A 20,105-nucleotide genomic window follows, 5' to 3' on the forward strand; every position below is an offset into this window, starting at 1 on the left:
AGTTATATAAAATGAGCTTCTTGCAGAGGAGGCATCTGTTGCTGTTGAAATGGTCCCTAGCATTAGCAAGAGCTCTGCTAACAATAGCATAATAATTTGGAGGGGTGTTATTAAAGATAGCATCTCAACGGCTCTTCCAAATAAACCAAGCACGAGCTAACACAAAGCTGATGATTTGAACGACCATTTTACACAACAGTATTGCTGTGAAGGCATTTAACTTAGTTCAGAAAAGTAAAATGGGTTTCGTTTCAGTTAAGGATTCTTCATTAGAAACAATATCAACATTAACTGATGTACATATTTCTTTATCTATCCTGGACATCATCAAGATTTAACCTTCATTAAACATCATTACCTTTCTAACAGACTCCCAGTTTTCACTGTTCACAAAAATTGGTGCATCAAGAAGCACAACCCTTTCCACAATCCCCTCTGCACCATTCACAGTATGTCAGCTTAACAAATCAATTTATGAAAATAAAGTGTAACAAGTGTTCACGAGGACACAGAAACACCACTGTCTCCCGATGCAGCAAGTTTCTGCAAACATTTAAATATAACTCTTGCTCCTAATGAGAACCCAACAAGGGTAACTGGTCTGAAAGGGATATACATATATAAGGCAGCAAAGGAATTAATAAATCAGACTAACAATTTACTTTTCTTGAACTAATATTATGAGAATAATAAACCTGTATCCCAGCAAGCCTTTTGTTAACACTTCAGCAAGTAGCTTTCCTTCTTTCTCTGATCTGGTACATGCCAAACGTCAACAACAATACCTACTAAGTTGTTTATTTGATGAAAAAAAGGTACTCATCCTAGCATGGAATTACTTAAAAAATTATAAATGCCACCTATTAAGAGCAATAGACCATTTGCTGTCGATGAAGTCAGTAGCGGCAAGTAATGTAATTGGCCAAGCTAAGACGGTAACAAGAGTGCCTAACACAGTCATCATGGCATCACGCCCATCATAAGTTCTGCAGGAGAAAAGGGTAACACCATGACAAAAGTCATAATTGTTGGGAATTAAGTGCATCTCTGCTACATTACTTGATGTGATCCAATCCTGGATTGCAGTGCTGATAGCAATCAAAATTCTTGAATTCCCACTGGAGAGATGAAACAAAGTCAGATACTATATCTATTTTATAGGCATACAAAGAATGCACAAGTGAACCTCTCTTTTTCTCTGTGCCAAATTAACACATACTGTAGAATAAAAATAAAGGACCGCAACACAATATAGATTACCAGCAACTGCTTGAAGGTAGATCTACATCAATATATAAAACTCTAGAAAACATATAAAACTGAAATGTACACGGAAGATCTTAAAAATGAACCACTTCTCCGACAGCTATTTTTCTTGAGACAAAGCAAAACCAAGATATACAGTATTCAAGGATAAAACCATAATGTAATTTCATAACCAACAATTATGCAGCTATATTAGACAAACTGATGCACTTCTCTAGGTTATCCATGCTCTTCACAAGGCCTTAAGAAATATTCCTCCTCGAAAACAAAACCCGAAATCAAGATACCAACAGCTAGCCGCTGAAAATTACACGCACAAATTAGTAAAAAATAAATAAATAAATCATAAATATGAAGTAGGCCAGAAAAAACAACAAAATGTTGCCTCCTTCAAACTTGATGTATAATCACAGTTTAAACCAACTAGACAAATGCAAATTTGAGAAGCACTAAAGTATCAAAACAACATAAAAAGTACATTTACTCTAAAGGACTAGTTCAACAATTTTCAGCCATTGAAGTATTTCCTAAAGCTAAATTTGAAACCCAAATGCAAGATGAAATTCCAAACAATAAAATAAAGCTTAATTGACCCAGCATATCACAAATTGAAAGCAGCAAAGTACACCCAACATCATGACTTGACCAAGGTAGGAAATCACTCAAGCCTACTCAGAATCTTCTTTGTTTTTAAAGAAAACATAAGCATTCTTCAAACTTTCGTTTAAAAATCCAATAAAGGCCAACATGCACATCAATAAAATAAGAAATTACAGAAAACAGATCATGTACAAGCCAAAAAAAAAAAAATCAACAAGCTCACCTTATCTTCATGCACATAATATGACATGGAAAACTCATCAATGAGATGCTCACAAGATAAGGCCATTGAGAAAGAAACATTAAGAACAGGATAGCAATTACATGATCATAAAGAAACTTAGCCTTGATGAAAAGATCCATAGTCTAGCTCCAAAAAACAAACAAGAGGGTAATAAGAGGATGGCCTTTTATATCCTCTTGGTCATCCTTTATGAAATGAGGGAAAATAAAGTAAAAAGAAATATGATTTCCTTTAAGCCTAAAACACAACTTACATCTAGATATATATATATATATATTTTTTTGTTGGGAGAAAGTATTAGAGGATAAGCATTAAGTCGGGACATAAATATAGATTGGTAGGCATCAGGATTACTACATACAGAAACAACAGCAGGGCCCGGTGTCCTGCAATAAAGCATAATAAATTTAATTAAAGAATTCTGGCTATTTGATTAAACTTTCAAAAAGATTCTTCTTAGTTTATAAATGGTTTCACATGATTTAGAGTTTCTTCCATTTCAAAACAAAAATCTAATAACCTACACACAGTAATAACAAAGAATGGTCCCTTCCATTTTTCAATTATTATAAAACCCTTGACAGCAACAATCTATTAATTGATAGATTATTGGAACTTACTACACCATTTCGAAAGCAAACAACCCACTTCTATCATTCATAGAATAACACCTTAAAAGATATGACAGAGAGTTATCCAAAGATAAACACTATTGGCAAACACATAAATAAAATAAAAGCTTACAAAGCTATCTAAATGAACTTACCAGACAGGATAAAAAAGAAAGATAGAACTTGAGATAAAAGAGAAGAAAATCAGTTGGACAAGACATGGTTAAGTTTGTTGTTTACTGTGCCACCCACTTAAAAACTTCCACCAAATGAGGAGGCAACAACAACTAAACGAGCAACTGATCCTGCAGCAATTGCCATAGCAGCAAAACCACCAGCCCCAACAATTGGGACTAGAGTTCCTAATGCATGTAGGAGACAAAGCACCAAAACCGGCAGTAATTGCCAGGCCAGCAAGACCTGTTAAGAAGAGTTGGAAATGCTGGTTTCTGTTAGTTTAAACTTTTATAAGTAGAAAACAAGAAACAATTCACATTTCTTCTCTCATTTAAGTTTCAACTCCAGTAAGAGCCAACAAAGCCCCTCCAGTCAATGCAGCTGCACCAATGATTCTACCACGCTTCCATTTGGCCCATTTGCTTTTCTCTGATTCATTTTCTTGAGATTGTATTTCTTCCTTTATAGCTGCAGCCATTGTAAAGCAAGCAACCATTATCTCCATAGCTTCCTAGTAAGACAACTTTTTCAGTATGAACTAAATGGCTTCTCAGAACAATTTTGAAAAGAAAATGTAAGTATCTAGTTATTTATCATGTTTTCGACCTTGTCAAAGTGCTAACATTTGCATAAAGGTCAATCCAAGATAATGATCGTCATACTGTCTGTCCTTATGAGATGTATAGATGTATACATGAATACATTAATAAGATACTACTATTTCTAACAACATTTTAATGGAAATATCAGCTAATGAAATTACTAGCGTGGTTTTACCAATATTAGAAATGATAAAATAAGATACTACTATTTCTTCTGGGCTACTTCGATCAAATGTGACTATATTAGCAGCAAGATAAAGGTGTGTAGACAAAGATGGACAAGCTTTGAATAAAGCAAGATAACCACCTCTCCAAAATCATGTTCCAATGGGAAGAAAGATGAAATCATATTGCATTATCTATGGAACAGTATTAGACAAACTAAAAAAAGTAAATATGTAAATGAAAAGATAGTCTCACTTTGTGAAATGTGTGCAACTAGATATATGCATGCACCATAGTAAGTGTTTAGCCTATCAAAATAAGGGAAAAGAAAACTCAGAACAAACCGCTTTTATCCATTGGATATCAAGCCATGTTGCTAAGAGTCTCAAAGCAACATGGTGCTGACTGTCATAGCCCTTCAGATAACAATGTTTCTTCTTCTCATCTTCTGGCATATCAGCCACATAGGCAGGGAGAAGTGCAAAAAGAATTACCAGTTTCCTCTAATGATTGACCGAATTGTCTCCTAACATGGATATGTTATCAATATTTATTAATTGAATCATCATATTTTTTCCACTCTTCTGATTAATGCCTGAGACTTTATGAGTTCAAAGTTTTCTGAAGGCTTAGTAGTCACATCAGACATTCAATCTGTTGTTGTAGAAGTGCTCTGATGTTGTTCCTGTTTGTGTCCATATTGTCACTGCTCTGCCACCTCATGTTTAAAAGAGGAAGTTTCCAAGCTCATCACCATGGCATCCACTGCTTTGGACAAGGCAAACATCTGATCCAAACTTTCTGCAGATGCTTCCTGAAAAATTATCATAAGGAACTAAAGATGCAAGCATCAAATAACTAAGCACAACATAGAGATCAGCATGCTACAATGACATTAATAAAAAATTTTGAGATAGCATGTAAGCTCAAACAAGATGGATTAGAACTTTGAGAAAAAGACCACCATCAACCTAAAATCGAGTTTGTTGTTTCTGCTATTTTCAAGAATCTCACATCTATGCTACACATAATTCATTCCATAGCTAGGAAATCTTTAAGAATAATAAAATAACAATTTGGTTCCTTTTGAATAGTGTTATAAAAAAATATAATAATTAGTAAGAAGTCATACAGCTCCAATGTGATGCTTGGACGAAGAGGAAGCCGCAGTCTCTTCAAGCCCAGACCACGCATTAGAATGGATATCCAAAAATCTGAAAAAGAAAAACAAAAATTGAACAACCAGAATCAAATTCAGTGCCCTAGAATTCAAGAAACAAGATCAATATGCAGACATTAGAATCTATTTCAAGAATCCAATCCAAAAACTATGGTTCAGCACCCTCGAACTAAAGAAACAAGATCAACATGCACGCCTTTGAATCAATTTCCAAGAATAAAATTCGAAAGAGGATCAAATCAACACCCTCAAAATCAAGAAACAAGATTAACAGACCAGAAGACAGAGGGCGGAGGAGGCCACGGGACTTATGAGTCCAGAGGAGACTGGAATCCACGTCGCTCTCGCCGCCGATGCTGGTGGCGCTACTACTGCTACTGGCGCTGGCGCTGCTAAAGCGGTCAGGGACGAAGTCAGCATCATCGTTGTCGTCGTCGGGAAGGAAGAGCCGAGAGGGTGAATCTGATTGATCCAGGCCTGACATATATGTATGAGTAATGCTACATGAGGCACACGAATGATGTGGCTGGGTGTCAAAAACTTTTTATTTTATTTTATTTTTTAAAATAAAAATGTAAAAAGAGGGAGACCGGTCTCTCTCTCTCACGTGAGTCCCTCCAGTCGCCGTTCTTGCGGCTTCCCTCTCCCACTCCCAGTCGCCGCTTCCCTCTCCCACTCCCGGTCGGTCGCCGCTCCCGTTGTTTTCCTCTCCAGTCGCCGCTTTTGCGGCTTCCCTCTCCCACTCCCAGTCGCTGCTTCCCTCTCTCCCACTCCCGGTCGGTCGTCGCTCCCGTCGCTTCCCTCTCTGGTCGCTGCCGTTGCTTCCTCTCCGGTTGCCGTCGAAGCTGCTTCCCTCTCCCACTCCCGGTCAGTCGCCGCTCCCGCCGCGTCCCTCACCACTCCCGGTCGACGCTCTCGGCCGCTTCACTCCCCCGCTCCCGGCCGCTACATCAAAGGTATAATTTCTGATTAGTATTATTATGATTAAGATTGTGTTAAAAAAAAAATTCTGATTAGTATTGTGTAGGAAACACAATTAGGTACAAGTTTTTTTGGTTTATAAAGAAATCATGATGATTAAGATTGTATTACAAAAAAAATTTTGATTAGTATTGGGTGATTAAATTGCTAATTTCTGATTAGTATTATAATGATTAAAATTGTGTTAAAAAAAATTCTGATTAGTATTGTGCAGGAAACACAATTAGGTACAAATATTTTGGTTTATAAAGAAATCATGATGATTAAGATTGTATTACAAAAGAATTTCTGATTAGTATTGGGTGATTAAATTGCTAATTTTGATCAAAAGTTAAAAAAATGTGAGTGTTTATTGTTCGTGTAATTTGTAAATTTATTGTTTGTCTAATTTTTGTTTAGAAGTGTAGTTAAAGCAAGAATATGGAAGAAGTGATACTTGGGTGTAATGATCAAGGAAAAGATGATGTGGAAGTTGGATGTTCAAGTTATGAAATACATGCCAAAGAAAAATCGGTAGATTTGGATTTAGTTGAAAATATTGTGCCGGAGGCCGGTATGATACTTGATTTCGAAGAAGAAGTTTATAAATTGTATGTCAAGTATGTGCGGGATGAAGGGTTTGGCATCACCAAAAAAAGCACGAGATTAGGTGATGATGGCAAAATTGAAATATTACACACTAGCATGTTCAAGAGGTGGCAAACGAATATATACTTAAAAAAACTCATTCAACCCAAGGCTATCCACCAAAGTAAATTGTCCGGCAAAGATTAATGTCATTGTTAGCAATGATGGGCGATTTACCATTTCAAGTGTTAATTTGGAGCATAATCATGCACTTAGCCCACAAAAAGCTCGTTTCCAAATGTATTGTGGTGCAAATTTTATATTTACAATCCATTAAGGTGAGTTGCAAGATGTATATATTTATTTTTGTATTTAATACTTAGTGATTAAGATTTGTGGTGCAAATTTTGTATTTACAATCCATTGAAGTTGTGATGTAGTATCCATTTCAATTTTTCAGGGAATCGTATTGTGGTGCAAGTTTGTCGTCATGCTCATGGAGTAAAAACACAAATTTTGTTGAAGATGAACCAAGGAAATATATTTGTGTTCGTATTTGTTGTTACTTATATATGTTGATGAACCAGAAATTTTGCTTATGTTAGTTGAAGAAATTTGTGTGTTGCTTATGTTTGATATTAAGATGAACCAGGGCTCATGTTTGTGTGTTGCTTATTAGTTGAAGTAATTTGTGTGTTGCTTATGTTTGATATCAAGATGAACCAGGGCTTATGTTTGTTATAAATTTTGTGTGTTGCTTATGTTTGAAATTGGTATGAACCAGGGCTTATGTTTGTAATAATATTTTTGTGGTACTTATGTTTGAAATTGGACCAGGGCTTATGTTTGTAATAATATTTTTGTGGTGCTTATGTTTGATATTAAGATGAACCATGGCTTATGTTTGTGTGTTGCTTATGTTTGTTATCCTGAATGCAGAACAGAATACGAAAATTTGTGAATACGAGAATCATGTAACCCAGAAAATCTGTCTTCCTTCAGTCCCTTGCTCAACCTTTCAACAAGCCAAAAGAATAATATTACAAATTTCTCTGAATGAAATCTTGAATGCAGAACAGAATACGAAAATTTGTGAATACGAAAATCATGTAACCTAAAAAATCTGCATTTCTTCAGTCCCTTGCTCAACCTTTAACAATATTGGCACTGGTCCATCTTTAACATCTAATCAAATCAATGACAGAGAATCATGTAATCCAACAAGATGCATTTATGATCACTATGTCTCTCTCATTGTCCCTTTAATGTGTAGAAAATGACTTGCACATACAAAATATGATATCAAACAAACCTAAGACTCTTGAAAAAAGTTCTGCTGCTAACTTTGTTTGCATTTTATGACAGTCTGCAGTTACCTGACAATATCAAATGTTCATTTGCAAGCATTCCATATCATACACAAATCAAAAGGAAGAAAAAATATTAATGTAAATCACAATAAATTCTTATAATCATTCATTAAAAACTCAAGAAAAATAAAACAAGAAATGAATGACAGAATTATTAAAAACTAACCACCATTTCCATAGCTCCACACTTGAATTCACAAAAGCAATGAAAGTAAACATCAAAAGATTAAAGCCCCAACTCTTCTTCTCCAAACTCTTCTCTTCAATCCCATCTTCTCTGAAATCAAAACCCTAATCTACACAAAAATTCTTCTTCATTGATTCACATTCATTGAAACAAGGCCAATTGCCACAACAAGCACCAAAGAGATTGAAGCTCCAAGAATCCACACCTTTTTCACTGACCTCTTAAACCAATCTCCTGCTCTGGACCATATCTGTTAGCCCAGAGTTCTCCACCTCCATTGCCATTCCTCTGTGTTGAAGCAATAGATCTATTGGTTTTCAGGGATGGATAGAGCTTTCGGAGCAATGTAGAGGAGAAACCGTGTCTGAGGGTGGAGATAATGATAGGCTTTTTCATTCTGGTGACTCTAGATTCATCGGTGTGGAGAGTGGCTGGTGGTCAGGGGAAGAAGAGAAAGGGAGGACGAAGACTTCACACCAAGGGGCAAAAGGGGACGGAGAGGAACATATGAAAGAGAGAAAAGGGGATGGAGAGGAACATATGAGAGAGAGAGAGAGAGAGAGAGAGAGAGAGAGAGAGAGAGAGAGAGGTGAAGGGAGAAGAAGGTAAACAGGGTGAGTTGGATGCCACATCATTGATGATATGGATGACACGTCATTCGTGAAGCAAATTCGTGAAGTTTGTTCGGTTTGTATAGCATTACTCTATATATATATATATATAATTTTGTTTTACTTGTCATCTGCCATTTAAATTTGACTAAAATTATTACTAAATATCTCATTAAATATTATTTATATAATTAATTTTAGTAAATATCATAATTTTATTTAAAAAATGTATGATTGATTTTAAGATTGCTGTGGGCTCCTTTTTTTTATCCGGCCTTTGATTAGGATTGATCGTAAAAAAATATGGATCACAAATTAAATTTTAATTTTTTTTATATTTCAGATGGCTGTAGGTTGATGACTTCTATTAGGGGCAAGCCCCTAACATTAATTACTCTAGACAATGTCATGGGCACCTCCGATTAAGAAAATAAGTGTGAATGAGAAACAACTGAGTAAACATAACAATTTTTTTTATTAATTTCAAAGATGCATATGAACACATGATCATAGGCGAGACTACAAACGTAAGAGCTATTCTCTAAGAGAGCTTGACAAGAGAGTTTTTTTTTAAAAGAGAGCTATTTTTATCATGCTTTTCAAACTTTTTTTTTTTTGCTTGGCTAGTGCTCTTAGCTTCTTTACTGAAAGTATGTCGGAAGATCCTTTTAGCTCCGTGAATATGGCCCTCCTCGATTTCTTCTTTCCTTTACATGGGTTTGTGTCTTGACACATCGCTTAGTTCTCAAGTTGCGGCCATTCTACATTTATGAATTGCCTACTTGGTCATTTTTGCTTCTTTTATAGCTGAAGATTTTGGCCTCTTGTGCTTGTAAAATCTCCAGTTTCTTAACTTGTGAAACTCCTTAAGTCTTTGACTTCTGGGTGTCTTGAAACTTCAGAGTTGCATTTGTCATTTATATGATGCATTTAGGTCTTGACTCTTCAATGCTTTTGACCCTTGATCATTAGATCTTTAAGTCATGACCTTTAACATGATTATGTCATTAACTTGATAATTTTGACTTGCTTTTAAAATGGATCTCAAGTTGTAATTATGAACTTAATTTCCGTTAATTAAGTCACCAGTTGAGTTCTCTAATTCATTTTTTTTTAAAGAGACCTCATAATGGGCTTCAAGAAAATCTTTGTTAACTCTCTTTTGTTTTGAGTGTCGACGAGAGATATTTTTTTGTGAACTTTTCATTTTTTTCTTTCCCTTTTTTTTACTCTTCCTTTCACTTCAAGAAATTTTTTTACTCTTCTTTTCATTCCACCTTTTTTCTTTTACTCCAATGAGTGTCAAAAAACATCAAAGTGAGCTTGGAGGGAAGGTTTTTAATGAAAATTTCTCTTTATCCCAAGAGTGTCTAAATCTCAAGGTGGAGTTAGAGGATTTTTTTTTATGAAAAATTTCTCTTTACCCCAAGAGTGTCAAGACTTTAAGATGGAATTAGAGAAATTTAATGAAAATTTCTCGTTACCCCAAAAAAGTCATGACTTCAAGGTGAAATTAGAGAATTTTATGAAAATTTCTTGTTACCCTAAGAAAGTCAATACTTCGAGGTGAAATTAGAGAATTTTTATGATAAATTTCTCGTTACCCCAAGAAAGTCAAGACTTCAAGGTGGAATTAGAGAATTTATGAAAATTTCTGGTTACCCCAAGAAAAGTCAAGACTTTAAGGTGGAATTAGAGAATTTATGAAAATTTCTCATTAACCCAAGAAAATCAAGACTTCAAGGTGGAATTAGAGAATTTATGAAAATTTCTCGTTACCCTAAGAAAGTCAAGACTTCAAGGTGAAATTAGAGAAATTTTATGAAAATTTTTCCGTTACCCCAAGAAAGTCAAAACTTTCAAGATGGAATCAGAGAATTTTCATAGAATTTTTCTAGAGGAGACCCTGCAAAGAAAATTACCAAAATACCCTCAATAAATACATCCATCATTCATTTTCATATCGTCTCCTTTTTTACTACTCCTTTGTTCTTTCTTTATTTTTTTTTACTCATCCTTCATTCATTTTTCCATCTTTCTTCATTTTTTCCTCTTCCTTCTTTTTTCCCCTTTTTACTCACCTTTAATCATTTCTTCCTCTCTCTTTTTTCTTCATTTTTCCCCTTCTCTCTTTTTTTACTCTTCCTTCATTTTTTCATCTTCAGTTTTTTACCAAAAATTCCCCTCATCAATAAACTCATCCCTCTATTTTTTATTATTTTTTTTTACTCTCAAACTAAAAATCTAAGAGGGGGTCATGTGGAAATTACAAAAATAATCTCACAAATAAACTCATCATTTTTTTACATGCTCACGAAATAACACTATCAACATGATTTCAAAAGAAACTATAAGGTAAAGTGATATTTTGATAGTATGTTCTCTTGATTCATAACATCTTCTCATCTCCTGAAACTGCATCTTTTTGCTATGAGAGCTCACTAATGAAAGTGTCATTATATAGGAGGACCTTAAAAGCAACATGGAATCTAATGAACCCATCTATATATCTATCCATCATCATCATCATCATCATCATCATCATCATCATCATCATCATCATCATTTGTTTTCAGCAGTATTAAGAAGAGGAACAAGCCATATTGAAGTAGCAGCTCATGTTATCTATGCAACTAGCTTTTTGAAGACTATATCAACCACAGCTTCTGCTTTTTTCTCATTCTAGCTTTGCCATAAACATTTACAAGAGTACTAAAGGTTTGATTGGTTTTGAAGACCTTCTGATAGCTATATATAAGACATATTCTTCATCTCTTGAAATGCCATGTACCTTGACAATTAAATCCAATTGTATTGCCAAGATACTAGATGTAAAATTAAATCCAATTCCTTGGGTACCTATCTATTCATAAACCTCAAAGGAAAAGTTAAACCCACTGAACTTGTGAAGCTCCTTGGTAACCCGACAGAGCTCCTACTTGCCAAGAATATTCTCCTCAACCATCTCAACTTTGGAGCACACCCATAGTCCCAGCCTCAAGGTCCTCCATCATGGCAATCCAATAGTAAAACGAGCTCCATTTCAACGCCTTTTTATTCTCGTAGTCAATGGTGCCATACTTGTAGACCTTAGAGATCGAGCATCAAACAAAGACGAAATCTCATGGGCAGCGCAACGATGCAGAGATGCACAACTTTCGATGGAAAATTGAAGGATGAGGCGAGGAAACTGTTGAGAAAACTTGCTAGGCTTTGTACGTGTATTCATTGTCCTTAAGGAATTATGCCCCCACTATGTTACTGATGAGTTTGCGGCAGATTCCTTCAGGATATACAAAGCCAAATAGGATTTCTAGACAGTAATTCTAGAAACCCACCCAAAAACGTTTTAAGAAAGTTAAAACAGAGAGAAAGAAGTTATGGTTTTTTATTTTTAGAATGTTAAATATCTATTTCCTCCTCTAGTTAAATGACCATTTAATTCACATATATTAGAATGTACAATTTCAAGTAAATGAGATGTTCTTTCGTTCTTTGGGAAAGGTTTCTTAGTCATCTTAGCTTGTACACAAATTTAACATTTTTTAGGTTGCACATTTTCACAAGAAATCAAACCTTGTTTAGACATAAATTTAATTGTTCCATAATTAACATGTGATAAACGTTTATGCCATAAATTAAATGATGATTCAAGCATGTAAATAGAAATAGCAACTTTATTAATACTTAATTTGAACATTCCATCACATAAATATCCTTGTCCAACAAATACACCATTTTTTGATAAAATTAATTTTTCTACTTCTATGTCAGCCTTCAATCCTTTCTTGCACAGTAGATTTGCAGAAACCAGATTTTTTCTCACATCAAGTACATAAAAAGACATCCATTAGAATCAATTTCTTTTCAGAAGTTAATTGTTGTTCGACAGTCCCTCTTCCAAGCACTTTGGCAGTATCATGATTTCCCATCAAAACTTTCTCATCATTTGCACCAATTTTATAATTTTTGAATGAATTTCTATTATTGCGAACATGCACAGTAGCACCAGAATCAACCACCAATCTTCAGATTTTTCATTGGCTATGTTGCATTCTGATATCATTGAAATAGTGAGATTTTCAATCATGGTAATTATATCTGTAGGACCAGTTTGTACAGATTTACTTTCCACAACATTTGCTTTCTTTTGCCCTACACTTTCCTCCAACTTCAGCTTCTTATGAAATCTACATTCCTTTTTAAAATGACCTTTCTTACCACAGAAGAAACATGACTTATCTTTCTTACCATTGATGGCAGAGTTGTCATAAGAAATATCAGTATGTTTCCTTTTATTATTGAGTTTTCCAGCCTTGTTTCCAAACTTGTTTCCAACCCTTTTAGACTCAATATAATTTACTTTCGAAGTAGAACCAAACTCCAAAGATAATTTATTCTCACAATTGCGAGTTTCTTCTTCAATTCGTATATGCTTCATGAGTGATCGATTGTGAAGTCCTCTGAAGTATGTAAAAGTTTTTTTTTCTATAATTATTCCAAGTGGCAGGCAATTTTGCAATTACAGCAGCCACTTGTAGTGCTTCAGAAATATCAACCTTTAAATCCTTGATTCTGGATACCAAAACAAGTAATTCATCTACTTGATTTATGATAGATTTATTATCAAACATTCTGAACTCAAAGAACTTCATGCTTAGAAATCTGTCAGTGCCTTGTTTTTCAGATGTGTATTTATTTTCCAAGGCCTTCCAAATCTTTTGTGGAGATTTTATAGGACGAAAAAGATCATATAAGCGGTTAGATAAGGAGTTTAGAATAAAACCTCTGTAATGTACTTCATCTTCTTCATGTTTCTTGTGTGTAGCAATTATTGTCTTAGTGTCAGCATCATCTGGTTTAGGAATCAGAGGCAAGTTTGCAACCAATAGATATGCAATACCCAACTCTGTAAGTAGGAACAACAACTTGTCTTTCTAGCGAGTGAAATTCATGCCATTAAAACGCTCCAGTTTGAACACATCAGGATTAAACATCTTGTTGAAAACAGAATCCGAATTTGACCCCTCCATTGTGAATAATTCCTTAAGATTGTTGAGAAAACTTGCTAGGCGTTGTACGTGTATTCACTATCCTTAAGGAATTATGCCCCCACTATGTTATTGATGAGTTTGTGGCAGATACCTTCAGGATATACAAAGCCAAATAGGATTTCTAGATAGTAATTCTAGAAACCCACCCAAAAATGTTTTAAGGAAGTTAAAATAGAGAGAAAGAAGTTATGTTTTTTTATTTTTAGAATGTTAGCCAATATCTATAGATATTGAATTGTTGCTTCTCCAAAAGTTACGATTTTTCCTTTGAGTTAGTGCAACATTTCAGAATCGTTGTTTCTCAAAAGTTGTAACTTTTCTTGAATTGTTGCTCTTCAAACGTTGCAACATTTGAAATATAAAACTAATCATTATCAAAATGATAACTGATAAATGAAACCTTTTTTTTTGTTTAAAAAATCAAACAGTTATTATCAATAACATATAATAAATAATTAATTAAAAGAAAAGATTATCCAAAATCCAAATTATTGTTTGAAATAAAATTTAATCATACTTCTTTCATATATTTATTTGATATAATATTACTAACTATTCTAACAGAAATTGCCGTGTCGGTGGCTCCGACGGCAATGGAATGCATTGTCAGAGATGGAGCTCAAACTCTCGTGAGGGTTTATAGGGTTTAGTGGGTGAGAGAGAGTCACACACACACAAGACATTATATATAGGAAAATATTCTAGTTTGCATCTCAAACATGGCAGCATGGTATGATTGCTATCCTTAACATTGGAGTTAATTACGTGCATGGAATTTGAAGAAGAATGCACATGAAAACTAAAAAAAGCATAAAGAAGGAGGTGGGATCTGCTGAATATAAATGCATATATGATCTTGGGCATGCTCATCATGCAAAATAAGGCCCTTCATTATTTTTTTGTTTTATTTCTTTTTTTTTTGGAAGCATTTGAAAATAACCGATGTTGTACCTTTCTTCTGCTATCGGAATTAATCCGGTTGTTTCCTATAGGCCTTCTCTTGTCATTCGTCAAGCAAAATAAAGTCTCCGTGGTCTTCTCTATTTTCTCACTCCTTTTCTTCTTTTTTTAAACTCTCGGTTTTTTTCTTACTCTTCTCTCTATTTTCCTTCGGTCTTCTTCTCCCTTTTTTCCTTCTTCTCTTCTTCTCTGTATTTTCCTCCGTCTCTCTTCTTCTTCTTTTCTTCTCCTTCTCCCTTTTCTTCAAAACCCTCTGTATTTTTCTTTTCTCCTCTTGTTTTTTTTTTCTTTTTTTGTTCCACCAAATCTTCTAACTCCCTATATGTTGGGAGATTTCTTCTTTTCAAAATTTAATTTTTTTAAATTGTTATCCTTTTTTTAAAATTTAAATTTTTTTGAACTTCAAACCCCCTCTTTTTCCCTCTCTTTTTTTTTAAAATTATTTTAATTATTTTTTGTTTTAAATATATCTTATTTATTATTATTTACTTTAATAATAAATTCCTAATTAAGAATTAAAAAATTCCATATAAACAATTGGATACATTACTTAGAGTGACTTATAATATTATTAAACTTAATAAACAAATATTTAATTTGTATTGATTAAGAAGCATATCTTTACATAAATTAATTTTAATATTTTATTTTCACTGATTTTCTATCATCACAAGTGATACTGTGATAGCCAATAGAGCAGTTGAGATTCTTGGTGATAAACTTATTGAAAAGTATGTGCATCCAAATGACCATTTCAACGGAGCTCAATATTTTAATGGCACATTTCTAATTTTAGTATTTTTTTTTTAATTTAGAGAACCATGCCATAGACCATGGTACTCCACTTGCCTTAAGTTTGAGGGGTCTCGAGTTCGAGCTCTTTAATTAGCAATGCACAAATTTCCTATAGAAGGTTTATGAGAAGTACTTTAAGTAGCACAGTGAAAAATTGGATGTACAGTAATTTGATTTAAACCGTTCAATCATACTTAGCACAATAAACTCAATCAATCACTACCGTTGAACTCTATTTCTACTAGACTTATAGTTTAAAGCTAAACAAACCAGAAGAACAACACACCTACCCATTCATTGCTAGTACAATCCATTTACTGTTGCACACCAACTTCTCCCTATCTCTCTCATCTTATTTCTCTCCTTTTGTTTTTTTGAAAAACTAGAGATGTTCTATTAACGTCCCCAGTTTACATATTCCATATATATAAATATATATATATATATATATATATACTCTATTGTTTATATTATTACTTCAAAGATTTAAATTTAGTGCAGATTTTTTCATATTTAACTCAAATTGAAAAACTTATCTTCTCTACGCAATGTGTCAAGGAGTTTAAAGCCTTTAATATTTAAATATTTGAATATTTTTTAATTTATCTATTCTCAATAAGTTTATTAATATTAATTTTTTAATATTAATTTTGATATCCTACTTTGTACTAATTAATTGCCATATGGATTAGCTTCTAAATACAAATGCAATGGCGTACAAATGATTTTATTTTGTAATCATAGCTTGTAAAATTTTAAAAAATTGTGTTTTTCGATTTAACAATTTGAATAATATAATTACATTAAATGATGTAATTTTTTATATTAGAAAATATTCTGTAATTTTAATTTTTTTATTGATGTAAGAATTTTGTTTTTGTTATTTTAAAAAAAATTGCAGAAGAATGTATTAAAATAATTAAGATTATGACTATCATTATTTGAAATAAATGAATGACAATTTGTAAATATATATGATTAATCTTTTGATTAAATATCAAATGATAAGTGTTTAACAAATTTAGACTAAGTTTGGGATGTGACGGGCTTAGTCTTAAGAATTTTACATGGATTTCAATTTTAGCATTGTATTTTTCCTGGATACATTGATACCTTTCTATACTACTCTCAAGATCTATTTTTTTTAAAAAAATTATTAATTTAAGATAGTATTAAAATTGTCTTAAAAAAAAACCAAACACACCAATTCTAAAAATGCATAATTTGAGGACTTTGATCATGCATAACATTTATAAACATTTGCAATCTGATTTTTAAAATTCCATAATTTGAGGACTTTGTTACAAAACCACATACCAAACAATAAGGGGATGTTTGGTTCATGACAATAATATATTACTACGTAACGAGATTACCATGGTAATATGGGTGTGAATGTTATATGGTTGAGAATATTATGGTAATTTGATAACCATGTTTAGTTGGGAACTCTTATTACCTGTAATAGTTCATTACCATGTTTGGTTCATGGCAATCAATTTGGTAAAATATAAAAAGTTATGAGATTACCATGGTAATCCAAGATAGACACCAAATTTGGTGGTTTTAGGATTACCAATTTTCTTGGTAATGTTCTCATGTTGGTAATGTGATATTACAATTAGATTACCATCAATGCAATGCCAAATGTGGTAATATTTTCAGATTACCACGTAACACATGGTAATCTTTTTACATTACCGTGAACCAAACGACCCCTAAGAGTGAATAGCACATTGGGTATAATCCACCCAAGAATGCATATAGTTTCTTCTTAGCTTTATGTTCATGTAAACGTCTCAGCACAAGAATATAAGCTTATTTCTACAGCTTAAATGAATAGTATCAACCCAGAAGAAATATAACAAATCATACTCTTTGGTCTAACTTCACCTACATTTTCATACAATATCTTAATAGCAAAAGACATACAAAATTAACTGCCAACAATGATCTTTTTTTAACTTAATGAGTGGATTTATCAAAAACATGAGTTCACATCTTAATTCAAATATAAACTAAATTATATTTAACTATTTAAGCACAAGCTAAATATAGGAAAAAATTTATTTGAAGATCTTATTTAAGAAAAATATATATATCTAGTTAATACAGTGACCCGGACCACCATAGAAAAAACTATTGCTTTTAAAGTTACTAACACGGTAGCATTTTCTTTTATCTTCTATAGTATTGATATTTTCAAAGCATACATAATATTGCCACCTTTATCCATACCTTGAATTTTATAGAAGGCTGCTGCATTGCCCTCTCCTTCATCTGGGTAATGACCACTATCTATTAGAGGGCCTTGTTCATTTGCAAGATATGCCACAGTTCAACCAAAATGAATATCAGATGCACTATCTGCCAAACTAGTAAAAAGAGACTCGGCCAATAATCCATAATATTTAATTCATTATAGGGACCAGATGCTCCATAATACAACCTCCAATTTCCAGAAGCGGAGTCTTGTTAATAAATCAATTTCATAAAATTTTGTCACTGGCATAAGTAAATGAAAACAAAAAGGACATTAACCATTTTAATAACCTCAAGTTCTATTGTTATTATTTTAGATATACCATGTTAAATTATATTTTTTTTCATGATATATTTTTTCATGTTGAAATGAAAGGAAATTATTCTAATAGTTAAGACAAGGAAAAATAACAAGATGGGAACATATACTAAAAATGTTGGATTTAGGTTTTTGTGGCTATTGAAAACTTTGAAGGGTTTTATCAACACTGAACAATGAGAGGACACACTTTAGATTTTAGGCGTGAAACACTTTTATAAAAGAGAATTAGCCCCTTACTTTGTGTGCCAAGGGTGAATGCTAAGCCTTTAGGATACAAAGAATCCCCTTACTATATTTCACACACAACAAAGTAAGCCTTAAAGAATGAAGAATTGTTTGTTGTTACACTTAGAGAGAAGTCTTCCAAATATTCTATCTTCTATATATTCCATGCAACACTAAAGTGTTCTTATATAAATTCAGATCTGAATGTTCTAACTACTCCTTAAACATGAAAATATGCATGATAACTATTTAACTCCTTTTATTACATAAAGGGGTGTCTTCTAACTACATGGAACTTCTTTATTGCACAAAGAGATGCAACATAACTTCCCTAACTTCCTATTTACATATAGAGGTGTTTACTAACTACTACAACAACTATATGACATGAAAAGATGCCATATTATAATTTTACAATATTAAAATTATTATAACAAAAAAAATACATCATAAACATGGCCTAACAACTACATGGTTGTTGAGGAGGATCCGGTTACAATATGTATGAATTCATTCAGCAAGAAAATGATAAAAAGTGTACCTTATAAACTTTTATTGTTATATTATATTGTGGTCCACCATAAGTTAAAACTTGCTCAATAAGACTTCTAGGAACTATGTCCATTAATAATCCAAATGCATGTCGAGTTTAATTGGGTAACTTTAACTTCTGGAACCGTATAAGTTGAAAACGTTGCCTTAGCCCCATGATACATTTGACTTTTACCACTAGGAGCTATGTACATTGCCCACTGAAAAACAAGTGAAAATAATAATTATAAAATATAATTAATTTTATGCCCCTTGGGTCAGGTTCAAGATCCATCAATTTTTTTTTAAAAGCCTATATATTAAAAAATGGATGTTCTTGACTTATCCATCTCTCTATTTAAAAAAAACAATTTAGGATATCACAAATGATATATACAGATATAAATTATGAATTCAAAGAAAATTTTTACTTTTGAAAAATGTAATATAAAATTTTTCTATAAACAAGACAAGAAGAAGTCATAGGGATGCAAACAATATTATTGCAAAATCTTAAAATAAATGATTTGAGATATCCAACAAAAATTACTACCAAAATGATGTTCACCACTTTGTCCACATTTCTCAACATCAATAAATAAATAAATAATTATAATTATAGTTTGCCCTTTATGATGTATGAGATCTTGAAATCATAACAATTTTCTAGTCCAATAACTTACATATGAGATTGAATCATCAAGGTCATCCTTCTGTGAAGCATAACTTTGATTCTTGAACATCTCCTCCCACAGTAAACTTTATTTCATTATTTTTCTTCCTATTAATATGTTTATATGTTGGAATAAAAATACAAATTATAAAAAAAAAACTTACTATTTTACCTTTTCAGTTTTTCATGTCTTGCTCACTATGAAACATTAAAAACAAAATTCTTATTAATGCAACCATATCAAGATTAGCTTCTATATAATTAGTAATTTTTTTTTAATTTATGCACCACTATAATAAACTACAAATGATATTGGCTTATCTAGCTTATAAAATATTATTTATTTATATATCATTCTAAATAAAAATATTAACTAAAAATTTAATAAAAAAAAGACTAAATTATTTTATTATTTTTTCTTTATTAATCTTGAAAATAAATGAATGAATCTATGTTTTCATAAATTAGTTATATATTTTTATGTATAATAAAATAAAAACATTTTAAAAAATATATGACATGCTCTTTCAAAAAAACATATATAATATAAATTTATAATTGTCATTTGTGATGTTCTTACTTATATCAGTTGCATTACCGTCTATCAAATTTCATTAATAAGTCAATAAGTAAAAAATTGAGTAGAATGATACCTTGGGGGTGATTGCCAAGACCCCATTCTCAAAGAAAACGAGAAAAAGGCATATAATAATTGTCACAAC

The 20,105-nt window shown here is 32.4% G+C and overlaps 2 protein-coding genes across 2 annotated transcripts; both read right to left on the reverse strand.

The window, feature by feature from the left end:
- Nucleotides 1–255: 255 nt before the first annotated feature.
- On the reverse strand, nucleotides 256–4,120 carry LOC120258175 (uncharacterized membrane protein F35D11.3-like). The gene is made up of 9 exons (XM_039265532.1): nucleotides 4,010–4,120; nucleotides 3,242–3,409; nucleotides 2,982–3,141; nucleotides 2,472–2,496; nucleotides 861–986; nucleotides 696–755; nucleotides 519–601; nucleotides 359–435; nucleotides 256–264 (listed from the first exon to the last, which is right to left on the reverse strand). The coding sequence occupies exons 1-9, from the start codon at nucleotides 4,118–4,120 to the stop codon at nucleotides 256–258; spliced, it is 819 nt and encodes a 272-aa protein (XP_039121466.1).
- LOC120258184 lies at nucleotides 2,886–5,329 on the reverse strand. The gene is made up of 4 exons (XM_039265544.1): nucleotides 5,122–5,329; nucleotides 4,798–4,879; nucleotides 4,010–4,479; nucleotides 2,886–3,409 (listed from the first exon to the last, which is right to left on the reverse strand). Exons 1-3 carry the CDS (start codon nucleotides 5,327–5,329, stop codon nucleotides 4,416–4,418), a joined length of 354 nt encoding a protein of 117 aa, XP_039121478.1. The 3' UTR covers nucleotides 2,886–3,409; nucleotides 4,010–4,415.
- Between the last annotated feature and the right edge of the window lie 14,776 nt (nucleotides 5,330–20,105).

Source organism: Dioscorea cayenensis, chromosome 1 (assembly GCF_009730915.1).
Source record: "Dioscorea cayenensis subsp. rotundata cultivar TDr96_F1 chromosome 1, TDr96_F1_v2_PseudoChromosome.rev07_lg8_w22 25.fasta, whole genome shotgun sequence".
In the NCBI taxonomy this organism is placed as follows: domain Eukaryota; kingdom Viridiplantae; phylum Streptophyta; class Magnoliopsida; order Dioscoreales; family Dioscoreaceae; genus Dioscorea; species Dioscorea cayenensis.